The sequence below is a fragment of the Carcharhinus amblyrhynchos genome, unplaced genomic scaffold (assembly GCF_965287045.1).
Source record: "Carcharhinus amblyrhynchos unplaced genomic scaffold, sCarAmb.v2.hapA scaffold_47, whole genome shotgun sequence".
NCBI classification, from domain to species: domain Eukaryota; kingdom Metazoa; phylum Chordata; class Chondrichthyes; order Carcharhiniformes; family Carcharhinidae; genus Carcharhinus; species Carcharhinus amblyrhynchos.
In genome coordinates this window covers 2478663-2506397 of record NW_027649788.1, presented here as the reverse complement: position 1 = coordinate 2506397, position 27735 = coordinate 2478663, and the positions used below count along the sequence as shown (strand labels likewise).

The 27735-nt window shown below is 42.6% G+C and overlaps 1 protein-coding gene across 1 annotated transcript in view; it reads left to right on the top strand.

The window, feature by feature from the left end:
- The first annotated feature begins 2527 nt into the window (after positions 1 to 2527).
- Positions 2528 to 27735, top strand: part of LOC145337364 (NACHT, LRR and PYD domains-containing protein 3-like) — a 33066-nt gene continuing 7858 nt past the window's right edge. The window contains exons 1-7 of the mRNA XM_080182156.1: positions 2528 to 2582; positions 5763 to 5935; positions 19734 to 19852; positions 20989 to 21092; positions 21182 to 21351; positions 25333 to 25504; positions 25597 to 25662. Coding sequence (XP_080038282.1) covers positions 2528 to 2582; positions 5763 to 5935; positions 19734 to 19852; positions 20989 to 21092; positions 21182 to 21351; positions 25333 to 25504; positions 25597 to 25662 — 859 coding nt within the window. The remainder of the gene's footprint in view (positions 2583 to 5762; positions 5936 to 19733; positions 19853 to 20988; positions 21093 to 21181; positions 21352 to 25332; positions 25505 to 25596; positions 25663 to 27735) is intronic.

Below are 27735 nucleotides of genomic sequence, written 5' to 3'. Positions count from 1 at the left end.
CTCAATGACCGTACTAGACATAAAGCCCCTCTCCTTCGTGAATACCGACGCAAAGTATTCATTAGCAGTCTCTGGTCTGCTTATGTTGCCGTTTCATCTCTTTGTTTGAATCATTAAAGATTCAGTTTCTATCATTCCATCTTTCCGGCAAGGCTGTACACTACAGTCATTTTTTTTCCATCAATTTGATGTTCCCCACTCACATTTCCACTTTTCATGTGTGACACTTCCCTTCCCTTTCCGGAATTCTCCATCTCAATATCAGCGAATAGACACGGATGAATACTTACTATAAACCGGAATTCCAAATGGACATTGACCGAACTTCCTCTTAGTCTGCTTCTATACAGCCTTTGAATAATGTTCCCTGAACCTGTGTGTTTGTTTGGATGATGCAACGTCTGAGCTTCTGACATTGATTTCTCAACCTCAGAAGTTGACTCCCCGCACTATAGTTTGAAAAGATGATGCCGTTATGCTGCATTTCCCAGAATACTGTCTTCATCCCTTGCCCTCCAGAAAGGAATCTAGCATTTCACTCATTCCTTCCTTCAAACCTCAACTCCACCACATGCAACACATCTGATGCTCCAATCTCAAAATGTTCAACTTTACTCACCAACCACTAGATTATTTTTGGTAAAAGCTGAGGATCGACCTGATAGATGTTTACACAATTATGAGACCAGTCGGCAGAATGTCTTGTCAGAGTCTTTTTATCTCAGGGTATAAAGGCCAATTGCTACAGGACATATTTTTTATGGCATAACGGGGAAACTTTAAAAGAGATGAGAGAGGCAAGATTTTTCTTAACAGAGAGGGTGGTAAGTACCTGTATTTCACTGACGGAGGGGATGACAGAAGCAGATACAATCGCAATGGTTAAAAAAAATCTCGACAGATAGATACATGAATAAACAGGGAATAGGGGGATACAGGCTACGTAGATGCAAAACAAAATCATTACTTTAGAAAAGCATCATATCTCAGCACGGACTTGACCGGACAAACGACATTTTTTTTCGGGTCTCTCCCTGTTCCTCTTCAATTTCAAAACAATAGAGAGTCTTCAATCACACCCAGTATAGGATTATTTGCAGACGTCCACCGAACTCCAGCCAACACAACCCTCCTCCCCTTCCTTCCCATGAACATGCAGGACATAGAACACGTGTCCTTTTAAATAAGGTTATGAGGTCATCGGGCCCAGAAACAAGGGACCATTCGGCCTGGGTATCATATTTTACGATGAGATAATATAGTTGCTGATACGACAGAGAGGGCCGCGTGGTGGCACAGGGATTAGCACAGTAGTCTCCCCGCGTGAGAACCGGGATTTAGTTGCTGTCGTGGGTGACTGACTGTGTGGAGTGAGACATTCTCTCCGTGTTTGCATGTTTTTCCCCTGGGTGTGTTAGGTCTCCTCTCAAAAGCCAACGATGTGCAGGTTCAGTCGATTGTCCATGCTAAATTGTCCCTTATTTTCTCAAGGAGACCAGGTTAGATTGATTAGCCATGGGAAAGCATGGTTGGTGTGCCGAGGTAAAATTCTCTGTTAGAAAATCTTTGCAGACTCAATGGGCCGAATTCCCATGATCTGCACCGTGTGCCTCTATGTTTCTGTGACTTTGTCATTCGTGTACCAGGACATCCTTGCCCCTCTATATCACAACATTCTGCAGTGGCTTTCAATATGAAATATGCTCTGCTTTTGTATTCTTCCGAACCATGTGGCAACCTCAATTTTCCCACATTGTGTGTAACATGTCCAAGTTTTACCTCTTCATTTAATCTACACGGGAACTTTGTGTCTCCTCATAACGATGTACTTTTCTCCCTGTCTTGGAATTTTCAGAAGGGTTGACTGTACTGAATAAATTCATATTGATTGCAAGTCAGTGATCCACAAGGATTAATCTCTGTGAATTCAACATTAACTTTATACTAACCTTAAAATGAACTGTTTATCCCAATTCTATGATTCCTGTTTGTGAACTAATCCGATATCCATGCTCATCTATTAACACGAAGAGCTGCAACCTTTTATGTGGCACATTAACGAATTCTCGTTTGTTTCGTAGTACTAATACATTACTTCACTTGATGTCCATTACCGAATCTTTCTGCTAAATCCTCAGAACATTCCAGTAAATCCTTAAAACATAATTTTCTTTTGTGAAGCCATATTTCCTAATCTGGATGGTGTTCTGATTTTCTAAATTTCCTGCTGCTCTTTCCTTTAATGAATTCAGGCATTTGCCCAATGACAGATATGAGGCCAATTGTAGAGGAATTTTCTGTTTTTTGTCTTCCTCATTTCATGGACAGACATGTGACGGTGCCATTTTCCAAAACATTGAATTTTTCAGAATCGTGATTCTGAAATCAATAATATGGACTGTATCTCTGCACCCTCTCGACTGCAGGCCTCAGATGCATGAAACTTGGATTATTTGGCCCGAGTATATTTCAGGCCCTTTTCTCTCCTTTTCAATTTCCACCGTCCATTTCCCCCAGTGCGCTGTCCATGTCACCCGATGGTATGAAATACAAAGATGAACACATTTATGAGGAATTTACACGTTAGTAAGAGGCTTGACTGATCGTTATATTTTGAGATTTCATTTATTTGATTACACGTGAGTGTTAATACTACTGTAAAGGGCAGAAGTGGGCAAGAGTTTCCAGAGTTCGTTCAGGATAAGTTTACGGCAAGAAACGGATCATCTAAAGAGAATGGAAACATTCCTGGATGAGGTGAGCCGAGCTGAGTATACGGAAAATGTGAAAGATAGCAATGTTGTATCATTAGGTTGATGTTGATAATTCGGGAGGACAAGGGATGATTTCAATCATGATTAGTGAACTCTAATGATAGAATGAGAAGACATTTGGCGCAGAACACCTGCAATGCAAGTTCGGTGGGAGATATTGTCTGAATAACTGCTGGCGTTAAGAGGGAGATTTTCTTTGCAAATTTCACTAATCCTGTCAAGATGCATATTTAAATCACCCGTGATTACTGCTGCACTTTTCTCAGGAGCATTTTTTTTTATTGTTATATACTGTACCCTACTTTGGAGTTAATGCTCAGGGCCCTCAACTTTCTACTACCAGAATGTTCTTTCTTTTTTTATTTCCACCCTGATAGAAGCAACATTTTTGTCTTTAATGCCAATATAATTTCTTCATGGAGCTTTGACGTTATATTTAACCAGTAAAGCAACCCCAGCTCGTGTTCTACCATGTATATTCTTTTAGAATACTGAGTAGCTTTGGACATTCAACTCCCAGTCCTTGCACTCCTGACATGAGGTCAAGGCATGGGATCATGGTGGTTGGAGGGTAATGATATCACTTTCGTTTGCTTTTAAATATAGTCTACAGTTATGAATATGCATTGCATATAATGACGGTTGCTTAGTAAATGAAAAAAAACATTGATTCAATTATTCTCAGCATCTCGTGTATTCAATCCACAGGGAATTTATCCCGTTCTCCTAATGTGTTTGTTCTAATATAAAGATAACAATTTTTAGAACACTTTTGCAACAGCTGTATCTCCATGGAGATCGAGGGAATGCATAAAGGTGAATGCACAGGGACGTGTCACTACAGATTTTAATTCAGAGGAATAACTTGCTCAGCAAAGGAAGGGGGCCATTCCACGCAGAAAATGCATCTACCTATTGATTTGTTCAGCAAAATATTCTATCTGTTGCTTGCCTTAGTTGGTGTTCCTGGTACGTAGCTAAAACACATTATATAGTGTAACTATGCATAAGCTTGTTTCTGCTATAAATCTGTTTCTTGTCATGTTGCATTACATTGAATTGACATAATTAGTTGGATTCTAATGAAATAAATCATCTGGAGAAAATAAATTTCCTGAATTATTCTTGCAGTCGTGTTGTGTTGGAAGAACTATATCCATCTCACCCATGACTTTCAGTTGTTGGATTCAGTGGAATATTGTTTCTGTTGATCCAAACATCGAAGTAGGGGGAAAAAATCATCAGGAACATGAATTTCCAAGGTGACGAGTTGGCAAAAGTTATACTGAATATGATGACCAATTAGAATGTGGCATCTGACTTCAGTAATGAGAAAAAATAGTGTTTATCAAGTTAAAATAATCTTGTGTTTGGGGTGGTAACTGGATAGCAGATAAAGACTTGTCAATGGACAATATAATTCAATCTGGGAAGAAACTTCACTCATACTAAGGAAAGACAATGACCGAATTGTCTTGTAACGATTGATCTTCTTCCCCAAGTCTGATCCTGATAATCATTAGGTCCTGGGCGCAGTGTTTTTAAGAGGTTATCTCTACAAATGTCATGAAATAAACATTACTATCTCTGGCCATGTAATACTCAAGTTTCGGATGTTAAAACATGGAAACTCGCCCCAACTGATTTACTTCAATCTTTATTTTGTCCTCAGTCTATCTTTATTACAGCTGGTCTAATCTCCATTCCTTCCTCGCCGTGGTTCAAACTCACTCCGTGAACATTTTTTCACATTTCATAAACGTTTGAAATACACTGCGTCCATGTATGTGTACAATACTTGAGAAGGATGTGAAGGCTTTGGAAAGTGTATAGAGGAAATTCAGAAGCCTGATTCCAAGCCAAACGAACTGTAGCTGTTTTGATGGATTGGAGAGAGTGGTCTATCATCTGCGGAGGAAATAAGGCTGAGGTGCCACTTGATCTGGTTGTTCAAGATGCCGAGGGACACAGATAGAACAAAATCATGAGAAATTGCTCCCAACTGAGAGAGCAGCAAAAACTAGAGAAGAGATGCAACATAATGGGCACAAAGTTCGAAAGAGAATGTGAGTTTATTTTCACTCAGACTGTTGCTGGAATCTGGATTGAATTTCCATGAAACAAATGATAGAGGAATATCCTTTCAAGGCATGGAATAGGAAATCAGCATGCAAACTAAAAGCAGTAAAGTGTAAAGTTACGGGGATAGGTCATGGTTCTGATACGAGGTTGAATATTCTTTCAGAGAGCCAGTTGCTATATAATGGGCCGAAAGGCTTCCTTCCATACTTTCAGTACTCTATGATTCTGTGTCGTAGCAAATGTACTTTTACTCCACTCATGGAATAAAAGATTGCCTGTGAAATATATATCTTTGTGGATTCATAAATAGTTTTGCCTAGTTTTGATGAAATTTAGGTTTGCACAGCCTCATAAGTGTTACAGGTATCTTATCCACATTCAAAATCTCAAACCCCTCAAAAATTTGAATTTCTTCTGTTGAGTCACCCCTTATCCTCCTCGTCTCCATATTATAGAGACGCATTATTTTTAGCTAATCCACACCTCCACAGTTTTGGTGTGACTTCCGTAATAATACAACTGCACCACAAAAATAAAATCACCTGAAGATAGGAACACAAACAATAGGCAAAGGTTTTCGATCCAAAAAGAACACAACTTCTCTTAATTTAGTAATCTCCCATGTGGAAAATAATGCTGCACTTTGATCATGCCTGAATACTAACATTATTATTCTTCTGAATATAAAACATTGAAACATCAACAGCTCCGTTCCAGAATCCAGGGAATGGCCCGAAACGAATCGTTTTCTCTGATTGAGGGAGTGTTTTGAGTTTGCAAGGGAATCTGGAAACGTCGGAATCCCCATGCACGCTTCATTGCTGCAAAAAGAAAAGTATGCTCTGTGCAGAAAGGGAAGATGCTTATTGCTGGCTTATAATGTCTGTTCCTTCTTTTTATTTGCAGTTAACTCAGTGGCAATCATCATTCTGTCCAACGGGAAATGCGGCCTTTCCAGTTGTACCACGTGCTACCTGATGGCAATGGCCATAGCGGATCTACTGGTCATTATTACTGAGGTCATTCTCAATCGAATCAAGAATTATTATTTCCAACTGAATTTCCTCGCAATAACGCCTGTGTGTAGTGTTCGCTATGTCCTGCTCCGTGTAGCCACAGACTGTTCTGTCTGGTTCACAGTCACTTTCACTTTTGATAGATTTGTTGCCATTTGTTGCCAAAAGTTAGCATCAAAATATTGCACCAAGAAAACTGCGTCCGTAGTTCTATGGACAGCCAGCACTTTGTTTGTTTTGAAAAATATTCCTATCTATTTTAGATTTGAACCCAAAATAATTGTCGACAATGTACCATGGTTCTGTCCCAATAAGCCAAGCTATTTCACTGACCCTAGATGGATTGGGTTCAGAAATTTTGAAAAGATTTTCAACCCGTTGATGCCATTCGGGTTAATTCTGTTGCTCAACGCTCTGACTGTCAGACACATTTTAGTGGCCAGTCGAGTCCGCAAGGGATTAAGGGGTCAGAAAAAGACAGATAATTGCAATGATCCAGAAATGGAGAGCAGAAGGAAATCTATAGTTATACTATTCACCATATCCGGCAGCTTTATCTTTCTGTGGCTGCCGTACGTTTTATACTTCTTTAATGTTCCAAATAGCTTAGATGCTCTTCCATTTTATATATTTGAACAGATTGCATATATACTGCGCAATTTAAGTTGCTGCACAAACACATTTATTTATGTAGCAACTCTGTCGAAATTCAGAGATCGGTTCAGGGGAGCAGTGATATATCCTGCTACATCAATTATTAAATTAATTAATAAATGCAAACAATGAAAACAGCTCACAGCATCGGTGTGCTGCAATAGGTGATCTTCAGTGAACCAGAAGTAAAATATTTGGAAGGGCAAAAACGTGGAAGTACTATTAACGATGGGCCAGGACGCAATAGAGAGAGGCAGGATGAGAAACAAAATCACAGTCGGTAACGTACACAGGATCAGTCCATGACCTCGGACAAACAGCAACCAATTCAAGGACTGGGAAAAAAAGCAATGAGTGGAAAAACGCAGGCAAAACAATAAACGGATCAATAAACACACGGGAAAAGTTTGAATGATTTGTAGCAACTACAAATTTGTAGCAGGTAGAATCGGACACACCAAAGTGACGCAGCAAAATGGCTAGTGGTGGCATGCAGATTATGAGAAGGAAATAACGGGAGCTCTGTTTGTCTGTCTGTCTGTCTCTCTAACATCCATCTGTCCATCCATCACACGTCCGTCCGTCCGTCTGCCCACCCGTGCACTCGTCCGTCTGTCTGTCTGGTTATCTATTTATCTATCCATCTATCTATCTGTCAACCTGACTGTCTGACAGTCTGTCTGCCTGTATGCCAGTCTGTCTGTCTGTCTACCTTTTTGTTTATCTATCTCTCTATCCATTCATCTACCTATCTGTCAGTCCCTCTATAAATCTGCTATTATTTTTTTCTCTCCATCCCTCTCTCTCTTTGTTTCCAGATCACGCTCTTGTAGATCAAAACCAAAAAAAAGTCCAAACTCACAGATGCTTAAGTCCCTCAACACCGTTAAAACAATTATCATCGAATAAAACCACTGAGGAACATACTGAACTTAAATGGAGAATCAGTAATACTTTGCCCTCCTGAACTGTTCCGGCTTCTCTGGATCTTGTTCTCTTTTGCTATGAGATTTCGATGGTACAGATCCACGTGACACTTGACCATCCACATAGCAGCAGTTCTGCTGGAAATAGCCCAGTTGTCGTTTGTAGCGTGAAACAATACTGGAATAAAAATCTTCAGATCTTTGTACTCAACAAATCATCTACCAGTTTTTTTTTCAATCCCTACTTCAGAGCTCCGCCAAACCATTTGAAACCACATGAAATGGTGCAGTACGGAAATAGTATATGCCATTGTTTTGCATAAATTCTTGAACAAAAACATTGTGTACGCGGTTCCATTATCCAAAACAGAAGCATCATGTGCACCATGAGTTGCAAATATTTGATGTAGTTTTTCACTTTAACAAGAACTGTTATATTAATCATGAATTCTGCTCCCAAACAGGGTTGAAACGGCCATCCGTGACCCCCACAGTATGCATCAATCCTGCAAACATAACTCATCCTCTATGATAGTTGCCTCTCTTTGCAACACAAATGGATTAACTTTTGACAAAACAGAGTCTCTGTCCATCAACTGCTTCATCTGTTTTGGAGATTGGAAAATGTTTCCAGTAAAAAGAGATACCATGGAAAGATACAATGCCTTGAATGGCAAATCCAAGAAAGGGAGATGACTCAACACATTCACAGTCTTGTTGTTTTCCCCTGTTCTGTGCACAATATGGTCCTGATTAGCTGGCAATGGGAAGAGTGTATTTGGACTCACATACTAGATTTCCCAATGACTTGTGGTCTGTTTATAGGGTGAACGAATGACTATAGAGGTTCGAATACTATAGAGGTTCGAAAGGACCGTCGGAGGAGAGGTAATAAGCTGTGGATAACGAAGGAGGTGAAGGAAAGTGTTAAATTAAAAGCTGAGGCGTTTAAAGTAGCAAAGAGTGGTGGACGAGAAGAGGATTGGGAGAGGTTTAAAAGTCAACAAAGATTGACAAAGAAGTTGATAAAGAAGGGTAGGATAAACTATGGAGCTGGGCTAGCGCTGAATATAAAAAAGGAGAGCAAGAGTTTTTATAAATATATAAAAAGGAGGAGGCTGGCTAGGGTGAACATTGGACCCTTAGAGGATGAGAGGGGGGACTTAGTGGTAGGGGATGGGGAAATGGCTGAGGTCTTGAATAACTTTTTTGTTTCGGTCTTCACGGAGGAGGATGTGAATAATTTGCCGGGTGTTAGCGATGGAAAGATGGTAGGACTGGAGAGTCTCAATGACATTATTGTTACTAGAGAGGTGGCGCTCGACAGACTGGAGGGGCTGATTGTGGACAAGTCCCCAGGACCGGATGGAATGCATCCGAGGGTTCTGAAAGAAATGGCGGAGGTTATAGTGGATGCCTTGGTGGTTATTTTCCAGACGTCGCTGGATTCCGGGGAAGTGCCGGAAGATTGGAAAACGGCTAATGTTACGCCGTTGTTTAAGAAGGGTTGCAGGCAAAAGGCAGGGAATCATAGGCCGGTTAGTTTAACGTCTGTTGTAGGTAAAATGTTAGAATCCGTCATCAAGGAGGAAATTGCGAGGCATCTTGAGGGGAATTGCTTGATAGAGCAGACGCAGCACGGTTTCGTTAAGGGGAAGCCGTGTCTGACAAATTTACTGGAGTTCTATGAGGATGTGTCTAGGGCGGTGGATAGAGGAGAGCCGGTGGATGTGGTCTTTCTTGATTTTCAGAAGGCATTTGACAAGGTACCTCACAAGAGGTTATTGCAGAAGGTCAGGGGACTTGGAGTTGGGGGTAGGGTGTTAGCGTGGATAGAGGACTGGTTGTCAAATAGGAGGCAGAGAGTGGGGGTCAATGGGTGCTATTCGGATTGGCAGTTGGTGACTAGTGGAGTGCCCCAGGGGTCGGTGCTGGGGCCTCAGCTATTTACCATTTATATAGATGATCTGGAGGAGGGAACTGAGTGTAGGGTGTCGAAATTTGCTGATGACACCAAGATTGGTGGAATGGCAAATTGTGCGGAGGGTGTGGAGAGTCTGCAGAAGGATCTAGATAGGCTGGGCGAATGGGCCAGGAACTGGCAAATGGAATTTAATGTTGGCAAATGCGAGGTGGTCCACTTTGGTAGGAATAATGGTAGGAAGGACTATTACTTACATGGTGAAAAACTGCAGCAGGCGACAGTGCAGAGGGACCTCGGGGTCCTTGTGCATGAGTCGCAAAAACCCAGCCTGCAGGTGCAGCAGGTGGTCAGGAAGGCGAATGGGATGCTGGCCTTCATAGCGAGGGGGATTGAATATAAAAGTAGGGAGGTCTTGCTGCAGCTGTATAGGGCATTGGTGAGGCCGCAGCTGGAGTACTGTGTGCAGTTTTGGTCGCCGCACTTACGCAAGGATATTTTGGCCTTGGAGGGAGTGCAGAGGAGGTTTACTAGGCTGATACCGGAGTTGAGGGGGTTGAGCTATGAGGAGAGGCTGAATAAACTAGGCTTGTACTCGTTAGAGTTTAGAAGAATGAGGGGAGATCTCATTGAGACGTATAAGATGATGAATGGGATGGATAGGATAGAGGTGGAGAGACTCTTCCCGCTCAGAAAGGACAGTAGGACTAGGGGGCACAGCCTCAAGATAAAGGGAGGGCAGTTTAGAACGGAGTTGAGGAATAATTTCTTCACTCAAACGGTGGTGAATCTCTGGAATTCTCTGCCCGTTGAAGTGGTGGAGGCTGCCTCGCTAAAGACGCGGGTTGATGGGTTTTTGATAAGCGAGGGGATTAAGGGTTATGGGGAGAGGGTGGGAATGTGGAACTGAGCCACGACAGATCAGCCATGATCTTATTGAATGGCGGGGCAGGCTGGAAGGGCTAGATGGCCTACTCCTGCTCCTATTTCTTATGTTCTTATGTTCTTTTGAGAGGGGATGTATCCGAGGGCTCAGCCATTGATTCTATATGTGTAGAACTGAGAAACAGGAAGGTGAAAATCACTTTGATAGGGTTGTACTATAGACCCTCCATTAGTCGGCGGGAAATTGGGGAACAAACATGTAAGGAGATTACAGATAGCTCCAAAACAAAGGGTTGTCATTGGCGGAGATTTTAACTTTCCCAAAATTGACTGGGACAGGCATAATATGAGAGGGTTGGGTGGAGCGAAATTTGTTGAGTGTATTCAGGAGGAATTTCTCATTCAGTACTTGGATGGCCTGACGAGAAAGGGGGCAAAACTTGGCCTCAACTCGGGAATAAGGAAGGTCAGGCGACAGAAGTATTAGAAGGACCACTTTGGGACCAGTGACCATAATTCTATTAGATTTAAGATCGCTGTGGAGAAAGATAGATCTGACCCAAAAGTTAAAACCCTAAATTGGGGCAAGGCCGATTGTGATGGTATCAGGCAGGAAGTTTGAAAAGTGAATTGTGGGAGTCTGTGGGAAAGCGAATGGACGATTGGGAAATGACACGCTTTCAAAAGTGTGTTAGCCAGGGTTCAGGATAAACACATTCCTCTTCAAGTGAAGGGCAAGGGTGGCAGAAGTAGGGAACAGTGGATGACTCGGAATATTGAGGCCCTGGTCAAGAAGAAGAAAGCGACACATGACATGCATACGCAGCTGGGATCAAGTGAATCCCTTGAAGAGTATTGGGAATGTAGTAGAGAGAAATCAGGAGGGCAAAAAGGGGGATTCTGGATTGTTTTGGCAGATAAGGTAGAGGAGAATCCAAAGAACTTCTACAAATACATAAAGAACAAAAGAGTGCCAAGGGAGAGAGTAGGGCCTCTTAAAGATCAATAAGATCATCTATGTGCGGATTCACAAGAGATTGGTGAGATCCTAAATGAATATTCCTCATCAGTATTTACTGTTGAGAGAAAAAAAACATTGATGTTAAGTAACTTGGGGAAATAAATAGTGATGTCTTGAGAAGTGTACACATTACAGAGGAGGAGGAGGTAGATAAATCCCCTGGATCTGATTAAGTGTATCCCAGGATATTGTGGGAAGCTAGGGATGAAATTGCAGGCCCTCTAGCTGAGATATTTGAATCATCAATAGTCATGTGTGGGGTGCCTGAAGATTGAACATAAGAACATAAGAAATAGGAGCAGGAGTAGGCCATCTAGCCCTTCGAGCCTGCCCTGCCATTCAATAAGATCATGGCTGATCTGTCGTGGCTCAGTTCCACATTCCCGCCCTCTCCCCATAACCCTTAATCCCCTCTCTTATCAAAAACCCATCAACCCGCTTCTTAAAAATATTTAGCGAGGCAGCCTCCACCACTTCAACGGGCAGAGAATTCCAGAGATTCACCACCCTTTGAGTGAAGAAGTTCCTCCTCAACTCCGTTCTAAACCGCCCCCCTTTATCTTGAGGCTGTGCCCCCTAGTCCTACTGTCCTTTCTGAGCGGGAAGAGTCTCTCCACCTCTATCCTATCCATCCCATTCATCATCTTATACGTCTCAATGAGATCTCCCCTCATTCTTCGAAAGAAAGTGGAAAATGTTTTGCCTTTGTTTAAAAAGGGCTGCAGGGAAAAGCCTGGGAACTACAGGCCAGTGGGCACAGATCTGTGGTCGGTAAATTGTTGGAAGGTATTTTGAGAGACAGTATCTACAGGCACTTAGAGACATAAGTATTGATTAGGGACATTCAACCTGGCTTTGAGAGTGGAAAATCATGCCTCATAAATTTGATTGAGGTTTTTGAAGGGGTAACGCAGAAGATAGGTGAGGACAGTGCAGTTGATGTTGTCTACATGGATTTTAGCAAGGCCTTTGACGAGGTACCACATGGTATGTTGTTGCATTAGGTTAAATCTCACGGGACCCAGGGTGAGGTATCTAAATTGTTACAAAATTGGCTTCTTGACAAGTAGTTGTAGAGAATTGTTTTTCAAACTGGAGGCCTGTGACCAGCAGTGTGCCTCAGGGTTCAGTGCTGTGTCCACTGTTATTTGTCATTTATATTAATGATTTGGATGAGAATATAGGAGGCATGGTCAATAAGTTTGCAGATGACACCAAGATTGTTGGCATAGTGGACAGTGAAGAACGTTATCTCCAATTGCAATGGGATCCTGATCAATTGGGCCAGTGGGCTGACAAATGGCAGACGAAATTTAATTTAGACAAATGTGTGGTGATGAGGGCAGGACTTACTCAGTTAATGATAGGGTGTTGGGGAGAGTTACAGAACAAAGAGATGTAGGAGTACATGTTCACAGTTTCTTGAAAGTGGAGTCACAGGTGGACAGAGTGGTGAAGAAGGCATTTGGCATGTTTGGTTTCATTGGTCAGAACATTGAATACAGGAGTTGGATTGTCTTGTTGCAGTTGTACAAGACATTGGTAAGGCCATACTTACAATACCGTGTGTACTTCCGGTCACCCTATTATAGAAAGGATATTATTAAACTGGAAAGATTGCAGAAGAATAAAAAGAAAATATTTACTCAGATGCTACTGGGACTTGATGGATTGAATTATAAGGAGAGACTGGATAGACTGAGATTTTTTTCTCTGGAGCATAGAGGCTGAGGGGTGATCTTACAGAGGTCTACAAAATAATGAGGGGCACAGATCAACTAGACATTCAATATCTTTTCTCAACTGTAGGGGAGTCTAAAACTGGAGGACATAGGTTTATGGTAAGAGGGGAGAGATACAAAAGTGTCCAGAGGGGAAATGTTTTCACACAGTGGGTGGTGAGTGTCTGGAAGAAACTGCCAGAGGTAGTAGTAAACGCGGGTAACATCTCTTAAAAAAAACATTTAGATAGTTACTTGGGTACGATGGGTATGGAGGGATATGGGCAAAATGCAGGCAATTGGGATTAGTTTAGGGGTTAAAAAAAGCAACATGGACAATTTGCGCGGAAGGGCCTGTTTCAATGCTGTAAACCTCCATGACTCAATATTTGTTCAGTTGCCTGAGAATACGCATGATCTATGTACTTTTCAGGAATGTATCAGTGTTATCTATGTCGGTGATTTGTGTTTCTCTTGAGCTCTGTCTGGAGACGTTGTGTTTGTGCGTCCATATGCTTGTATATATCTGTTGAGTGGAAATAAGTTTATATTTGGAAGTGAATAGATAAATCTAAACACTCAAAATTGCACTTCACATATATATCATGAGGACGATATATTCTAATCCTGAAGAATGTGTTGCTTGCAATTCCAAACCAAATGCTTTTTCTCCTCTCTTCCGTCTACAATAATGGTATATATTACTGTCCTGTATATAACCCTGGCTCTAAAATTGTTTAATCTTAACACATTTCAACAAGATATAATATAACAATGTTCATTATGAATTGGTACCAGTTGTATTTGACTTCATTGACACGCAATTAACATCGTTGTGTCCCACCAAATGTAGGGAATTATATTTTCAATTTAACATGACGCCTGTTAATTCAAGAAGTGACAAATGGGACACATGGATGGTCTGGTGATTAAAACGGTTGTCAGAATTTTGTGTTAATGAATGATTTATCAACTGCTATATTGTAGGAGGATCCATCGTCAACACTCATCATTTTCCAAATCCCGACATTAAGTGTCAAACATTAACTGGGCAGGTAAAGACGATCTGAATTATACAGCGGAAGTTAGGCGTCTTGATACAGACAACACTAAAGATGCTTACAAAGAAAAGGATGAATATAGCATTAATTCCTCACCAGATCTTTATCAATACTGAACTTTGGTTTGTAATTTTACCCACACTACTTCTGTGTTGCTCCACATATACCAGCAAGAGTAGGCTATATTGAATTAGTCGACACACATCAAACACAGCACTCATTATTAAATGTAAGGGATGAGCTACGAGACATTTAAGGTAAATATTTTGAACAATATGATGCTACTATCAACTTACTACGTGACCATTTGCAACGCATCACAAAAAATTTGGCTGCTACTTCTCAAATTTTAATTCAAGGGAAACAAACTTCAAAAATATTGATCATGATCTTATGAAGAAAGGGGAAACGAAATGATGGGAAGATTTCTGGAACTGGGGTTCTAAATATACAAATCCATCCTTAAGTTCAATTAATGTCTCATGTTGTTGTATCGTCGTCTTGAGGGAAATGAAATCTGGACTAAGCACAATGGCCTCTTTGTATGAAATTACAATGGCTGTCCAAGCAGTATGGATGATTTTTGGTTGTACAATTAGTTGAATGACACGGTATCTTCTAGAAAGAAGTTACGAATTTGTATGTAAAAGACATGTGCCAATGTCAACTCTGCAGACTATCACCAGCATTAGGAGTGTGCCCTGAAGGATTCTTCACAGAGAAGGTGAGGAAGATAAATTCTGCATCGACGATTATTCTTGACCAACATTTTTTGTAAACTTGGTAGGAGGTATTTTTATTTAAATAGATAATCAAATGTTAATTTCAGAGTCAAATTTCGATACAAATTAAGTGTTCACTTAAGAGAAAAAGTTCAGTAAAAGAGTTAAAGGCGTGCAATTTCATAAGTTCGAGTTGGTACATAATATGTTAAAAAAGAGAGATTTTTGGATTAATGAAGAATCACTCCAGTCCATGTTTGTCCCATTAGGAGCTGCACTATTGCACAGTGATAAACACTGAGGCATCACAGTGCCAGGGACCTGGGTTCTATTCCCTGCTCAAGTCACTCTCTATGTGATGAATGTACGTTCTCCTCTTGTCTCCGTGGATTTCCTCGGGTTCTCCAGTTTAAGAACATAAGAAATAGGAGCAGGAGTAGGCCATCTAGCCCTTCAAGCCTGCCCCGCCATTCAATAAGATCATGGCTGATCTTTCGTGGTTCAGTTCCACTTTCCCGCCCTCTCCCCATAACCCTTAATCCCCTCGCTTATCAAAAACCCATCAACCTGCGTCTTAAAAATATTTAGCGAGGCAGCCTCCACCACTTCAACAGGCAGAGAATTCCAGAGATTCACCACCCTTTGAGTGAAGAAGTTCCTCCTCAACTCCGTTCTAAACCGCACCCCCTTTATCTTGAGGCTGTGCCCCCTAGTCCTACTATCCTTTCTGAGCGGGAAGAGTCTCTCCACCTCTATCCTATCCATCCCATTCATCATCTTATACGTCTCAATGAGATCTCCCCTCATTCTTCTAAACTCTAACGAGTACAAGCCTAGTTTATTCAGCCTCTCCTCATAGCTCAACCCCCTCAACTCCGGTATCAGCCTAGTAAACCTCCTCTGCACTCCCTCCAAGGCCAAAAAATCCTTGCGCAGGTACAGCGCCCAAAACTGCACACAGTACTCCAGCTGCGGCCTCACCAATGCCCTATACAGCCGCAGCAAGACCTCCCTACTTTTATATTCAATCCCCCTCGCTATGAAGGCCAGCATCCCATTCGCCTTCCTGACCACCTGCTGCACCTGCAAGCTCGGTTTTTGCGACTCATGCACAAGGACCCCGAGGTCCCTCTGCACCGTCGCCTGCTGCAGTTTTTCTCCATGTAAGTAATAGTCCTTCCTACCATTATTCCTACCAAAGTGGACCACCTCACACTTGCCAACATTAAATTCCATTTGCCATTTCCTGGCCCATTCACCCAGCCTATCTAGATCCTTCTGTAGACTCTCCACACCCTCTGCACAATTTGCCTTTCCACCAATTTTGGTGTCATCAGCAAATTTCGACACCCTACACTCGGTTCCCTCCTCCAGATTATCTATATAAATGGTAAATAGCTGAGGCCCCAGCACCGACCCCTGGGGCACCCCACTAGTCACCATCCACCAATCCGAATAGCACCCATTGACCCCAACTCTCTGCCTCCTATTTGACAACCAGTCCTCTATCCACGCTAACACCCTACCCGTTGGTCACAGGCCTCCAGTTTGAAAATAATAGCCCCCCCCCACAACCACCCTCTGTCTTCTGTCATCAAGCCAATTTTGTATCCATTTGACAACCTCACCCTGGACCCTGTGAGATTTAACCTTATGCAACAACTTACCATGCAGTGCATTGCCAAAGGCCTTGCTAAAGTCCACGTAGCCAACATCAACTGCACTGCCCTCATCTACCTTCTTGGTTATCCCTTCAAAATACTCAATCAAATTTGTGAGACACGATTTTCCATTCAAAAAGCCATGCCAACTCTCCCTATTCGGTCCTTATGCCTGTAGATCTTGTCTTTCAAAATACCTTCCAACAACTTACCTACCATCGATCTGAGGCTCGCTGGCCTGTAGTTCCTAGGTTTTCACTGCAATCCATTTTAAGCAAAGGCACAAAATTTGCCACCCTCCGATCTTCAGGCTCCTCACTTGTACCTATCGTTGGTTCAAATTTGTCTGTTAGGGGTCCCACAATTCCTCCCTAGTCTCCCACAATGTTTTGGAATGCACTTCATCAGGTCTCAGGGGTTTATCTACCTTGATGCGCTTTAAGACTTCCACCACCCCCTTCTCTGCAATGTGTACACTCCTGAAGACATCACTATTTATTTTCCCATGTTCCCTAACATCCATGCTTTTCTCAACAATGAATATGGATGAGAAATATTCATTTTGGATATCACCCATCCCTTGTGATCCGCATGAGATGGATGAGAGACTGGTGGTAAATATCTGCCGTGCCAGAGACGGCCACATTTACACAACAATAATAAATGAATCGATCGGATTAAAGTTGGCCTTGGTGCCCGTGATATTGCCCTAAACTTTGACCAGGGTGTGAAGCGGAGTTACTGCAATAAATTGAAGATAGTATCTCAATCAGTGGACTTTGATCAGGGTGTGTTTGTTCACAGACAGCAAGTGGCTTAAGACGGTGCTACTTTCCAAGGTAGGAACAAAGCAAATTGTGGCTTGAAATAGCTTAAAATGTGCGAAATGTTGTATTTATCAAGGAAATTTGAGTGAAAACGCAATATTATATTCATTAGTCAGCTCACTGCACAATTATTTTCATTAGAAAAGGATAAAAATAATCTGTTTATCGACGTTTCGATGAAGATAGGATTAGGCAGTGTAGGTGAGGCATTTGCCGCTTTGTTTTCGATGTCTAGAACTCTTGGCAGCAGTTAAATATTAAATTTAGAATTTTTCGTCTAATGACCACGAAAAACTTCCCAGAAATAAAAAAAGAACAATACGCCAAACACTTTTAAATAGTTGCGCTTGGAACCTAGGGACAAATTTCACATTTGAAATAATAGATCTTCTGTGTGTGTGTGTGTGTGTGTGTGTGTGTGTGTGTGTGGGGTGGGGGCTGCATTGATACTTTTAGTAGGAAGTGGGTAGACGATTTCAGGGTTTTTAATGAACTGATCTGCGTATGGTATGCGCATTTAATGAACTGCGTATGGTATGTTAGCCTTCATAGGAAGAGGTATAGAATATAAGAGTAGGAGTCTGATGTTGCAGTTGTATAGAACGTTGGTTAGGCCTCACTTGGAGTACTGCGTCCAGTTCTGGTCGCCGTACTACTGGAAGGATGTAGAGATCCTGGAGAGAGTGCAGAGGAGGTTTACCAGGATGCTGCCTGGTATGGAAGGGCTGTCTTACGAGGAAAGATTGAATGAACTTGGGCTGTTTTCCCTTGAGAGACGTCGGCTGAGGGGGGATCTAATAGAGGTTTATAAGATTATGAAGGGGATAGATAGAGTAAATGTGGTAAGCTTTTTCCGCTATTAGAAATGGATAGAACGAGGGGTCACGGGCTTAGGGTGAGGGGGGCTAGGTATAAGACAAATATTAGAGGGCAGTTTTTCACGCAAAGGGTAGTGGGGGTGTGGAATGCACTACTGAGTAAGGTGGTGGAAGCAGGCACGCTAGGGTTGTTTAAGAGTCACTTAGACAGCCACATGAGCGGTCTACATATAGGGGGATATAGCAGGCCTTACTAAACATTGTAGGCTTGGGATTCCGTTTTTGCCTCAGGGATGTTACAGTCTTTGCCTGTTTAATAATGAATTTTTTGTCTCCACAGGCATTTAAGTCCAGCAAGGGGCATGCATGCGGCAGGTTGTAGTGGGCTGCTCTTGGACGTTGCTTCGGGAGTTGCCTATTGCTTCATGTCATTAGTGTGCTTAAACTGGACCATCTCGAGGGCAACATGACAGCTCAGAGACTATCTCTGTTGCTGTGCGGACACATGGATTTGGGCCTGTGTCTGTGGGAGTTTGCACGTTCTCCCCGTGGTTGCGTGGGTTTCCTCCGGGTGCTCCGGTTTCCTCCCACATCCCAAAGATGCGCTTTTAGGCTGATTGATTGGGTAACAAATTGTCCCTATATTGGACCTCCCTGATCCTTGCACATTAGGCGTAGACTAAAATCATGAATAGGTCACTGAGACAATGGGACGGCGGCGCGGGCTCGTTGGGCCGAAGGGCCTGTTTCCCGTGCTGTGTTGTTCTTTGTTCTTTGTTCTTTGTTGATCGGCGAAAACGCTCACCAGGTGTGTGGGAAGGTCTCATATTCCAACTTTGCTGTATCCATGCCGTGGAAATCTAAGTCTCACAACACCAGGTTAAAGTCCAACCAGTTTATTTGATAGTAAACCCACAAACTTTCGGGTTTGCACCTTGGTCAGGTGAGTGGAGAGTTCTGAACCAGACTGGCAAACCCCGAAAACTTGTGGGTTCACTATCAAATAAATTGGATGGACTTTAACCGGGTGTCATGAGACTTCTTACTGTGTTTACCCCAGTCCAACACCGGCATCTCTACATTGTGAAAACCTTCTGCCATTGTGTTCCATTTTTGTTCTATTAACCTTTCCTTATATTATGTTACTATGTCCCTTTGTCTCTCTGTTTCTACTCATATCTTTCCTATTCCCATTCTTTCTTTGACTGATTTTCCATTACCGCATGTCCTTCTGTCACGTGCTTCATTTTATCATAAATATTCAGACATCATAGACATCAATCTTCTCTTATCACCGTATGTTTAAAGTATGCTACGTAATGACTCCCAGTAACTGAAGGCACCAGATTTAAACTAGTTCCCGCTGCTCAAATGAAAGTGAACTGGTGGGTGGTGGGGGAGGGGCGGGAGAGGCGTGGGGGAATTTTGACACAGAGGAAGTGAGATAAATCCGTCTCCTTATTCTAACTTTATAGACTTTCAATTGGATATATTGTTGGAAGTCATAGGTCCATTGAGCTATGAACCAACTGCACTTGGAGAAAACGTAACGATTGATTTAAATGATTTTCTTTTAAAACATTATGGCGTCGCTTAGTGCTGTCCACCCAGTCAAGCATCTCCATTGTTATCATTCTAATATAGGGAAACTCGGCAACCCTGTTGATCACATTTAGCTCCCCAAAACAGCAAGATACTAATGACTATCGATTTTACCAGAAAATCCAGTGCAAAAGTCTACTGAAATTCTGCAGTGGAATTTGGTAAGTGACAGGAAGGTGGGTTTGAACCTCAGTCGTTCTAAATAAGAACATAAGAACATAAGAAATAGGAGCAGGAGTAGGCCACCTGGCCCTTCGAGCCTGCCCCGCCTTTCAATAAGATCATGGCTGATCTGTCGTGGCTCAGTTCCACTTTCCCGCCATCTCCCCATAACCCTTAATCCCCTCTCTTATCAAAAACCCATCAACCCGCGTCTTAAAAATATTTAGCGAGGCAGCCTCCACCACTTCAACGGGCAGAGAATTCCAGAGATTCTCCACCCTTTGAGTGAAGAAGTTCTTCCTCAGCTCCGTTCTAAACCGCCCCCCCTTTATCTTGAGGCTGTGCCCCCTAGTCCTACTGTCCTTTCTGAGCAGGAAGAGCCTCTCCACCTCTATCCTATCCATCCCATTCATCATCTTATACGTCTCAATGAGATCTCCCCTCATTCTTCTAAACTCTAACGAGTACAAGCCTAGTTTATTCAGCCTCTCCTCATAGCTCAACCCCCTCAACTCCGGCATCAGCCTAGTAAACCTCCTCTGCACTCCCTCCAAGGCCAAAATATCCTTGCGTAAGTGCGGTGCCCAAAACTGCACACAGTACTCCAGCTGCGGCCTCACCAATGCCCTATACAGCTGCAGCAAGACCTCCCTACTTTTATATTCAATCCCCCTCGCTATGAAGGCCAGCATCCCATTCGCCTTCCTGACCACCTGCTGCACCTGCAGGCTGGGTTTTTGCGACTCATGCACAAGGACCCCGAGGTCCCTCTGCACCGTCGCCTGCTGCAGTTTTTCGCCACGTAAGTAATAATCCTTCCTACCATTCTTCCTACCAAAGTGGACCACCAGAAGTAATAAAAACAAAGGAAATGACTTATGAACTCCACAGATCTGAACCTTTAGACTCCACATGTCTCTACTATTGACTTATTCCAGAATCACATGAACTCAAAAGTTTAATTCAGTTTTTCAGTGCACAGATACTGTCAGACATGCTGAAATTTCCCGGCATTTTCTGTTTTCAGTTCAAGTTTGCAACACCCCTTGTGGTTTGATCTTCTTAGGCAAATCAGAGACTGAAACATATTAAATATGTCATTTAACCTGTTGAATCTGTCCTGCTATACATTCAGCTCATGCCTGATATATTTCGTACCATCATTTAGAAATGTTGCCAAGGCAGATGAGATATTAGTGATTGCAAAGTTAAATCCAGTGTCATCGTTGAATGTAGAAGGTATTTGTTATGATATTTCCATGCATATTGGTGTATTATGTTGTAAGTTGCATTTTTTTTTCATAATCAGTTTTTGTTTTCATATATAGCTGATGATACCGGTACAATTAGACAAATGTTGCGCAGTTACAGTGACACAGATTTAGAGATCATTACTCAATTCTACCACCAAAGATTGGAGGAAGCTATTTTTGAACTGGTGGAGAGCATTGCCTTGGCATTAATGGCAACAGGTTCATTGAGCAACGAGGAATATGGGGTAAGTTTTAGGACAGATGGTGTTATTTTACCAATTCTTTATTAACCAACACGTTAATGGAAGCGAAGGTCCAAATGACGGGAAATTTAGAAGGTTAAAAAAAAACTAGGCAGGAGTCGAGGGTAATGATATGAATAATAATCATTCGAGTGTCAAAGGGAGTATCCAAACATAAAGCCATATATGTGGGTCAGCAAATGGGCTCAGGTTTGTTAAGATGATAAAAAAAGACAAGAATAAAGAAACTTTACTTGAATGACAGCTGAACGAATTGAGGTGAGAAGCAAATAAAAGTAAATACAGATGACACGAGAGTAATTACCAAAACTCAGTAGTATTTGGCATTTCAAGAACATAAGAACATAAGAAATAGGAGCAGGAGTAGGCCATCTAGTCCTTCGAGCCTGCCCCGCCATTCAATAAGATCATGGCTGATCTGAAGTGGATCAGTTCCACTTTCCTGCCTTCTCCCCATAACCCTTAATCCCCTTGCCTATCAAAAACCTATCTACCCGTGACTTAAATATATTTAGCGAGGCAGCCTCCACCACTTCAACGGGTAGAGAATTCCAGAGATTCACCACCCTTTGAGTGAAGAAGTTCCTCCTCAACTCCGTTCTAAACCGCCCCCCCCCTTTATCTTGAGGCTGTGCCCCCTAGTCCTACTGTCCTTTCTGAGCGGGAAGAGTCTCTCCACCTCTATCCTATCCATCCCATTCATCATCTTATACGTCTCAATGAGATCTCCCCTCATTCTTCTAAACTCTAACGAGTACAAGCCTAGTTTATTCAGCCTCTCCTCATAGCTCAATCCCCTCAACTCTGGTATCAGCCTAGTAAACCTCCTCTGCACTCCCTCCAAGGCCAAAATATCCTTGCGCAGGTGCGGCGCCCAAAACTGCACACAGTACTCCAGCTGCGGCCTCACCAATGCCCTATACAGCTGCAGCAAGACCTCCCTACTTTTATATTCAATCCCCCTCGCTATGAAGGCCAGCATCCCATTCGCCTTCCTGACCACCTGCTGCACCTGCAGGCTGGGTTTTTGCGACTCATGCACAAGGACCCCGAGGTCCCTCTGCACCGTCGCCTGCTGCAGTTTTTCGCCACGTAAGTAATAGATAAATGCTTCATTGTTGGAAATAGGCATAACACGATATTTTACTCAATTTACTCATCGAGTTAGATACACAGAATGTATGTTGAGATGTTTCCAATAACATAGGGTTCCAAAAGAAACATAACAATCTGTCTATCTCAGCCTTGAACATGCTTAGCCACCCCAATTGTAAAGCTCTCCACGGTAAATAACTTCCTCTGAGAGTAGAAATCATTCTACATCTCTGTCTTAACTGAGCATCACAGTAGTCTGTGGTTTTACCCTTGGGTGCTACACCCTTTGAACAGGGGAAACCACCTCTCAACATCTACCATGCCAAGACGCTGAGATGTCCATGTTTTTCAACAATGTCTTCTCTCATGCTTCTAAACTCTAGTGATTACAGACATAAACAACATAACTTCTCGTTAAAAGAAAATCCTCCACATCCCAGATTAGCCGAATTAACTTTTTCTGGACTGCCTTTACCATTGATGTATGTTTCCTTACAGACAGGTGCAAAACAGCTCATCATTTGTGATGTGAGTTAACAAATGCATTGCATAATTTCAGCACATTTCCCATTTTTATACTGCATTTCCTTTGATGCAAAGGTTAACATTTCACTTGCCTTCCAATTGCCTAATGAATTACGTTCTAGTGTTTTGTAACTTAAGCACGAGGACCCCCAAACCCTTCTACGCTGCAATTTTTTGCAGACTTTCCTCATTTAAGTTACATTCCGCTCAATTATTCTTTCTTCCAAAGTGCACAACTTCATAGTCTCCTACATTATAGTCCATCTACGCAGTTCTTATCCACTCATCTAGCCTGTCTTTATCAATGTTTAGACTCATTCCATCGTCCTCACCACTTGCCTGCCAATCTATTGTTTATGTCACCTGAAACTTAGACAATGCTATATTCACTTCTCGGGGTCCTTGTGCATGAGTCGTAAAAACCCAGCCTGCAGGTGCAGCAGGTGGTCAGGAAGGCGAATGGGATGCTGGCCTTCATAGCGAGGGGGATTGAATATAAAAGTAGGGAGGTCTTGCTGCAGCTGTATAGGGCATTGGTGAGGCCGCAGCTGGAGTACTGTGTGCAGTTTTGGGCGCCGTACTTACGCAAGGATATTTTGGCCTTGGAGGGAGTGCAGAGGAGGTTTACTAGGCTGATGCCGGAGTTGAGGGGATTGAGCTATGAGGAGAGGCTGAATAGATTAGGCTTGTACTCGTTAGAGTTTAGAAGAATGAGGGGAGATCTCATTGAAACGTATAAGATGATGAATGGGATGGATAGGATAGAGGTGGAGAGACTTTTCCCACTCAGAAAGGATAGTAGGACTAGGGGGCACAGCCTCAAGATAAAGGGGGGCGCGGTTTAGAACGGAGTTGAGGAGGAACTTCTTCACTCAAAGGGTGGTGAATCTCTGGAATTCTCTGCCCGTTGAGGTGGTGGAGGCTGCCTTGCTAAATATTTTTAAGACGTGGGTTGATGGGTTTTTGATAAGAGAGGGGGTTAAGGGTTATGGGGAGAGGGCGGGAATGTGGAACTGAGCCACGACAGATCAGCCATGATCTTATTGAATGGCGGGGCAGGCTCGAAGGGCTAGTTGGCCTACTCCTGCTCCTATTTCTTATGTTCTTATGTTCACCCAAGCCATTAATATATGGCGTAAATTACTCTGGCCCCCTCTCTGATCCCTGCCACGCTCCACTGGTTAGATGTTGTCATCTTGAAAATTAACCTCTTGATCCAGCTCTCTGTCTCATATCAGTTAGAATGTTTGAACAACTATGTTGTAGATAAGGAGGAAAGTAAAAATATCTCAACAATAGTACTGAAAATCGAGGGAAAATTGAGTGATGAACTGAAAATAATCAATATCAATGAGGAAGAAGTAGATCGGAGATGAGGGGGTTGGACTATGAAGAGAGACTGAATAGACTAGGTCTATACTAGTTGGAGTTTAGGAGGATGAGGGGGGATCTTATAGAGACGTATAAGATAATGAAAGGGATGGATAGGCTAGAAGTAGAGAGATTCTTCCCACTTAGAAAGAATAGCAGGACTAGAGGGCACAGCCTCAAGATAAGGGGCGGGTGGGGGTGCGGTTTAGAACGGAGTTGAGGAGGAACTTCTTCACTCAAAGGGTGGTGAATCTCTGGAATTCTCTGCCCGTTGAAGTGGTGGAGGCTACCTCGCTAAATATATTTAAGTCATGGGTAGATAGGTTTTTGATAGACAAGGGAATTAAGGGTTATGGGGAGAAAGTGGGAAAGTGGAGCTGATCCACTTCAGATCAGCCATGATCTTATTGAATGGCGGGGCAGGCTTGAAGGGCTAGATGGCCTACTCCTGCTCCTATTTCTTATGTTCTTCAGTACGAATGATATCCACCGGTTTTAAAGCAGAGAAGTATCCAGATATTATCTTCTGTGTTATATAGTTAAAACATTGGCTGCAGGGGAACTGAAACCACTATGCAGAATCTATCAAAATTCGCTAGATTTTGGAAAGTTCACATGGGGCAGATGAAATGCAAGTGCAAAGTCCTTGCGAATAAATGGTCACTACATAGATCAGGAAGCTAGAGATCAATTCGCTAAGTTATATCAATGCATTCTTCAATTAATGGAGTAGGAGCAGATCATGTAAGATAAAAATGGAATAATGAATAAAATAATTATATAAACGGAGAGAGAGTAAAGCAATGAGAACTAGGAAACAATTTGGATGTTTCACCTAATTGCCGCCTTTTTCTTTTGATTTTGGCTTTTTAAACACACTTTGCTCATTTCCACTTTCTTATCGTTCTCAATCCTTCCTTTTTATTCCTTGTTTCCTTTCCTTCTTTCTTATTTCATTTTCTCTGATTCCAGTTGATCAGTAAAATGTCAAAGCGTCAACACAAAATGGAAGCAACTCAATACCTTCTCGACACAGTGGCTAAGAAGAACGGCCAGACCAACCGGGAATTGTGGGAAACATTGGTGAAGATGCAAGAAACCAAACCAAAACTGAAACGCATTTTAAAAGAAATAGAAAAGAAAGGTATTGTGGCAAACAATACGGCGAAAATGCGGGCTAAGTTCCAATGTGTGAGAGCTAAACTCAATAATACTTAAAAATAAATATCTTCACAGGTTCTCTTCTGCTTTTTAACGCACGCAGCATTCAGACGGATGAAATCATATCAAATAACCTCAAACGTAAGTCAATGGCGATGTTTCTCAATAACCCTGGAATGATACGCCAGAGATTAAGATATTGCATCTTAGTTTGTCTCTGATACAAATATTTAAACAAATAATTCAATTGAAGTTATAAACTTCAACAGTCGCTGAAAGGTGTCATAAACATAAATACATTAAGTGTGTGAAAACTTGGGCAGGAGTGCAAATCTGGAATGTACTCTACCTGCCACAAGTTATATCCCACACGCAAGAGTTCCACTGAAGTACAATGAGAATCAAACCTGATGTCTGAGAAATTGTACCGTTGTACTTCAGCAAATATTAACCTAAATTGCACGGAATATTTTCAGATTCTGGTGCCTGAATACGCAGGTGCACTGTGGAGTGTGTGTCAGGGCATTTTTTATCCTGGCATCTTCTCAAGGCTGCTGATATAAGAACATAAGAAATAGGAGCAGGAGTAGGCCATCTAGCCCTTCGAGCCTGCCCCGCCATTCAATAAGATCATGTCTGATCTGTCGTGGCTCAGTTCCACATTCCCGCCCTCTCCCCATAACCCTTAATCCCCTCGCTTATCAAAAACCCATCAACCCGCGTCTTAAAAATACTTAGCGAGGCAGCCTCCACCACTTCAACGGGCAGAGAATTCCAGAGATTCACCACCCTTTGAGTGAAGAAGTTCCTCCTCAACTCCGTTCTAAACCGCGCCCCCCTTTATCTTGAGGCTGTGCCCCCTAGTCCTACTGTCCTTTCTGAGCGGGAAGAGTCTCTCCACCTCTATCCTATCCATCCCATTCATCATCTTATACGTCTCAATGAGATCTCCCCTCATTCTTCTAAACTCTAACAAGTACAAGCCTAGTTTATTCAGCCTCTCCTCATAGCTCAACCCCCTCAACTCCGGTATCAGCCTAGTAAACCTCCTCTGCACTCCCTCCAAGGCCAAAATATCCTTGCGTAAGTACAGCGCCCAAAAGTGCACACAGTACTCCAGTTGCGGCCTCACCAATGCCCTATACAGCTGCAGCAAGACCTCCCTACTTTTATATTCAATCCCCCTCGCTATGAAGGCCAGCATCCCATTCGCCTTCCTGACCACCTGCTGCACCTGCAAGCTGGGTTTTTGCGACTCATGCACAAGGACCCCGAGGTCCCTCTGCACCGTCGCCTGCTGCAGTTTTTCGCCATGTAAGTAATAATCCTTCCTACCATTATTCCTACCAAAGTGGACCACCTCGCACTTGCCAACATTAAATTCCATTTGCCATTTCCTGGCCCATTCGCCCAGCCTATCTAGATCCTTCTGCAGACTCTCCACACCCTCCGCACAATTTGCCGTTCCACCAATCTTGGTGTCATCAGCAAATTTCGACACCCTACACTCGGTTCCCTCCTCCAGATCATCTATATAAATGGTAAATAGCTGAGGCCCCAGCACCGACCCCTGGGGCACTCCACTAGTCACCAACCGCCAATCCGAATAGCACCCGTTGACCCCCACTCTCTGCCTCCTATTTGACAACCAATCCTCTATATTGTCGCCATTGCTCATATTGATGTCTGAGCTGTCAAAGCTGGAATTTTTGTTAACACAACTGAACATCTCGCTGGCCACATTTGACTGGACTGTTAGCAGTCCAATAATCTGGCGCTAATGTTGATAAAGGGAAATCAAATATTCTTCCAAATTGAGGAAGAACTGGAACAGATTGTCAGGCCAAAATGGCTAAGGTTGTAAATATATGCATGTCCAGACTCAGCAGAGGAATTATATTGTACTTCTAAGGACGGAAATCACATGCTGACACTGACAGTGGAATAATTTGATTGGCATCGAGACCCAGAATGTGTATTGACTGGAATGATTCATAGGAACAGGGTGGATTAAAAAAAAAACAACAGTGAGATGCACTCCCGGACTGTTTAAACACTCGAGACACACATAGCCCCCAAGCTGTGTATAAACTAGAGGCACAGGAAGATCCATAACATAGGCCCATTCTGAGTATGTACAGGCCACATTTAGCATATCGACGTAGACTGTGAGCCAAGTAAAACATTTCAATCCAGATTTGTCAACGACTGTAT